Source organism: Polyodon spathula, unplaced genomic scaffold (genome assembly GCF_017654505.1).
Source record: "Polyodon spathula isolate WHYD16114869_AA unplaced genomic scaffold, ASM1765450v1 scaffolds_85, whole genome shotgun sequence".
Classification (NCBI taxonomy): domain Eukaryota; kingdom Metazoa; phylum Chordata; class Actinopteri; order Acipenseriformes; family Polyodontidae; genus Polyodon; species Polyodon spathula.
In genome coordinates, this window is record NW_024471579.1 from 1824 (window position 1) to 5273 (window position 3450).

The following is a 3450-nucleotide window of genomic DNA, read 5'->3' on the forward strand; positions in this document are numbered from 1 at the left end:
TGGTGTTGCTTGTCTGCCAAATGCTGTTGCTGCATAATGTTGCTTTTACTTGAATACGATGTGCCCCTATACAAGATATTAACACCTAAACTACAGGGTCTTCCCTGTACAACCTATAACATTGAAGTTTACTCTCTTGCAGGGTGCAAGATACCAAGAAGTCAGCAGTTGGCTTGTGGTCCACCTAATGTTGATCCACAACGGTGTGTGGCCAATGGATGTTGTGTGGATGCAAGAACTTCCCATTGTTACTATCCTTTGGATGGTATGGCTTGGTTTTACACTTTTGATATAGCACTGCTCATCTAATGAGCTGTCCAGAGTAACTTTGAACAGCTTGTATAGGAAAACTTTGAGGGTGGAGGAGATAATTGACCTGATTTCCACCCTTACTGTACAGGGGACTGGTCCTTCAGGTAAATGGTTTCATTATTTTGTATTAATGGTTTCTCTGCTTCCTGCTTTTCAGCGTGCACTGCAGATGGGCATTTTGTATTCTCCGTATACCGCACCTCAACCAAGCCAGAAATTGATCCGAGCAGTCTAGTAATTGCAGGAAACCATTCATGTGTCCCTGTAATCTGCACTCCAGACTTTGCTGTCTTCAAATTTCCTGTGACTGGCTGTGGGACACGTGTCTTTGTAAGTTCACTCCTCCTGGGGTTTGGGTTAGTACTAGGACTTCTAGGCTGCAATGCTTTTTACAGCCATATGTTTAAGGGGGGTGTTGGGGTGCTAATCTACTGGCATGCCACTGGTTTTGGGCTGGCCAGGTTGATTACAATCCTCAACTGCTTCAGTGTTCTCACTTTGTAATCATTTTTTTTTCTGTAGACTGTGGCGGAGACTACAATCTATCTTGCTGAAGTTCATGGCTTGGTTCGGGGGATCCAGCAGGTGTATGGACAAATTACCAGAGATGGCCCTTATCGGTAATTTTCTTCTACATGCGCTTGGAACAGGCAGCTGCTTAACCCTCTTTCAGCATACTTTGCTGGTTGTAGTGGGTGGGGACCCCATGATCGGAGTTAAAGCCTTTATGGATTTGTCACTGACTGGAATATTTGTGCCAACTGGTAACTAAATGGATTCTTTGTCTTCACTGTCTCCTCTCTGCACTACAGTTTCCATGTGGAATGTCGCTATTCTAAAGGAAACTTGGCCAGCACTGGTTACTTGGTGGTGAACCCATCGCCTCCATCAGCAGCCTTGGCTTTTGGCTGGCTTGGGGTTAGGTTAAGGATTGCCACAGGTAATTGAACATGATGCGTAACTTCTCCCATTTGGTCTGGTTTGGCATCATGTCTGGTAATGACTGCTAGATTTGACTGGCTCAATTTCCTCTTTCAATGGCTGGTGTGTTAACAATGATGCACCTCTCTTGCAGACGCCAGCTACACTAGCTTCTACCCACAGTCCCATCTGCCCCTGAGCGTCTTGCTTGGAAGCAAGGTGTATCTGGAAGTGCAGCTTGTAAACCCTCCTAACCCCAGTGTAGTTCTGCTGGTCCACTACTGCATCGCCTATCCCCGGTCCTCTCACGCTGCCTGGGTGATCATCTATGGAGGGTGAGTATCCTGATTTGTCTCCCTTTGTCTGGACAAAAGCAACATGCCAGGGATTTGTCCAGCAGCAACTGCCAGATGTGACCATTAACCAGTTCAGCAACTGGTTAGGTGACTGGCTGCAAACATCTAAATTAAATCTTTGCAAGCTAGACTGTTGCAGTTGCTAGAAGCATTACAATATGGCTGCCATGCACTTCAAGCCTCCTAGTTGGCAGCTGTAGGACTCCCTTCTGAATTTCTCCCCCACAGTTGTCCAAACATCCTGGATTACAGCAGTGCTGCTGGCCTCCATGTCAAATACAATAACATGCCTGTATCCAAGCACACTCGACGCTTTGAAATAGAAATCTTCCAGTTCCTGGACTACAAGACCAAGCAGCGTTTGGATGAGGAAGTGAGTTTAATAGTGGTCCAATTGTATAGACTCAAGCTTGCTTCCAAATGCCTAGTCATAAATGGTATATTAGACCAAAGCAGATCTACAGCTGCTCCTAACTCCATTTACTTTCTTTTTAGATCTATTTCATGTGTTCAACCGAAGTGTGTTCCCCGGAACGTCGTGTTTGCAATGAAGGATGCTTTGATGGAAGAGGTATGGTCCTGAAAAGCACTATTTGGACTTGGTTTCTGAGAAGGAGTCCTTCTGAAGTTTGGCTGTTTTAGGTTAAGCCTTACATTTTTACTGTAGCATGAAGTCTTCAATCTTGTGCTTTTTAGACCCCCCCCCCCCCCCCCCCCCCCCTGAAGTATTTAAGTCCTGCTCCCTTGGTTAAATTTTGGGCACTTGATATCTTTCTCCTTCCACAGAGATGCCTGTTCCCACATCAAGATCTGCTGGAGGGCGCTGTGCAGGAAAGCCCTGTCCTGGGAAATCAAACGTAGACAAGCGAGCTGCTCCTGGTCATGCTGGCTTCATCGCTGTCAGCGAAGGAACCTTCACTTTGGATGAGATTGTGCCCCATGAACAAACGGGCAAGTGATTTGAGATCTTCTGCATTGAAGCAGTACTAGCCTTTTTCATGTGGTGTTGCTAGGTTCTGGCCCTGGGCCAAAGCCAGAACTGAAGCTTCATTGTATTCCTCCCTTGCTCACAGTTGCTTTGCCACTAACTTTTGCTTCCTCTTGCAGAGAAGCACTGGACACACTTCCATGGTCTCCTGTGGCTGCTTGGTTTGCTGGTCCTGGTATCTGTTATAATGCTCTTCCTCAAATGGATTGGCTTGCAAATTGTCAGGTCCTAGAGAAGCAGTCTCTAACTTGAATAAACCTTTATCTTGTGTTAATTCTGTAGTGGTTTGTGGGTTTTCTTAATTTCAATTCCTCCACCAAATAGAGGGGGGTCACATCTAAGTAGGATTAGAGATGCCGATTTATCCAACATGTTGGATTTGCTGTTTGCAGTAAACTGAGGTTTAATACCCTGAAGTGACAGCTGCATTGTTTTTTGAGCACTCGAGACCTCTTCTGCTGGTGCCAGTAAAGGCGCTGGTACATTGCCATTTGCTGTGCAATTCAGTAGTGCCCTAAGGGTTCACTTGTGTTTATCCAAATACTACATTACCTAGGCTGCAATTGATGTATATTGCATCTAACATGGCGTAGCAGCCGTGACCAAGGGCCAATAAACTGCTGTGCAGTATATGTAGAGATTTTGCTTTAATAGGGCCATCGTGGTGCTGGACAATGGCAACTGTAGCTGCTGCTACTTCTGGGCTGTCCCTGCTGTGGGACAGGGCTTTGGATTGAGGGCAGACAGAAGTCCTCTGACACTCTCTTGCAGGATTCTATTTATACACAAGTATAACACCTTTGCATGCCACTGTTTGTTTGGAAGTGGGTGGGGGGGGGGAGGGATTGATATACAATGTGATCTTGCGTGGGC

General features: G+C 46.0%; 1 protein-coding gene across 1 annotated transcript; it reads left to right on the forward strand.

Annotated features, from left to right (window-relative positions):
* Positions 1-871: 871 nt before the first annotated feature.
* LOC121308035 (zona pellucida sperm-binding protein 1-like) lies at positions 872-2548 on the forward strand. Its single transcript, XM_041240341.1, has 5 exons — positions 872-932; positions 1388-1568; positions 1818-1962; positions 2085-2160; positions 2376-2548. Exons 1-5 carry the CDS (start codon positions 872-874, stop codon positions 2546-2548), a joined length of 636 nt encoding a protein of 211 aa, XP_041096275.1.
* The last annotated feature ends 902 nt before the right edge of the window (positions 2549-3450 follow it).

Excerpts from the sequence above, each read along its gene's own strand:
- LOC121308035 (XM_041240341.1), top strand. The coding sequence starts at position 872 with ATGGCTTGGTTCGGGGGATCCAGCAGGTGTATGGACAAATTACCAGAG. Across the intron at positions 933-1,387 it reads ACCAGAGATGGCCCTTATCG|ACGCCAGCTACACTAGCTTC; the intron begins GTAATTTTCTTC and ends CCTCTCTTGCAG. Across the intron at positions 1,963-2,084 it reads AGCAGCGTTTGGATGAGGAA|ATCTATTTCATGTGTTCAAC; the intron begins GTGAGTTTAATA and ends CTTTCTTTTTAG.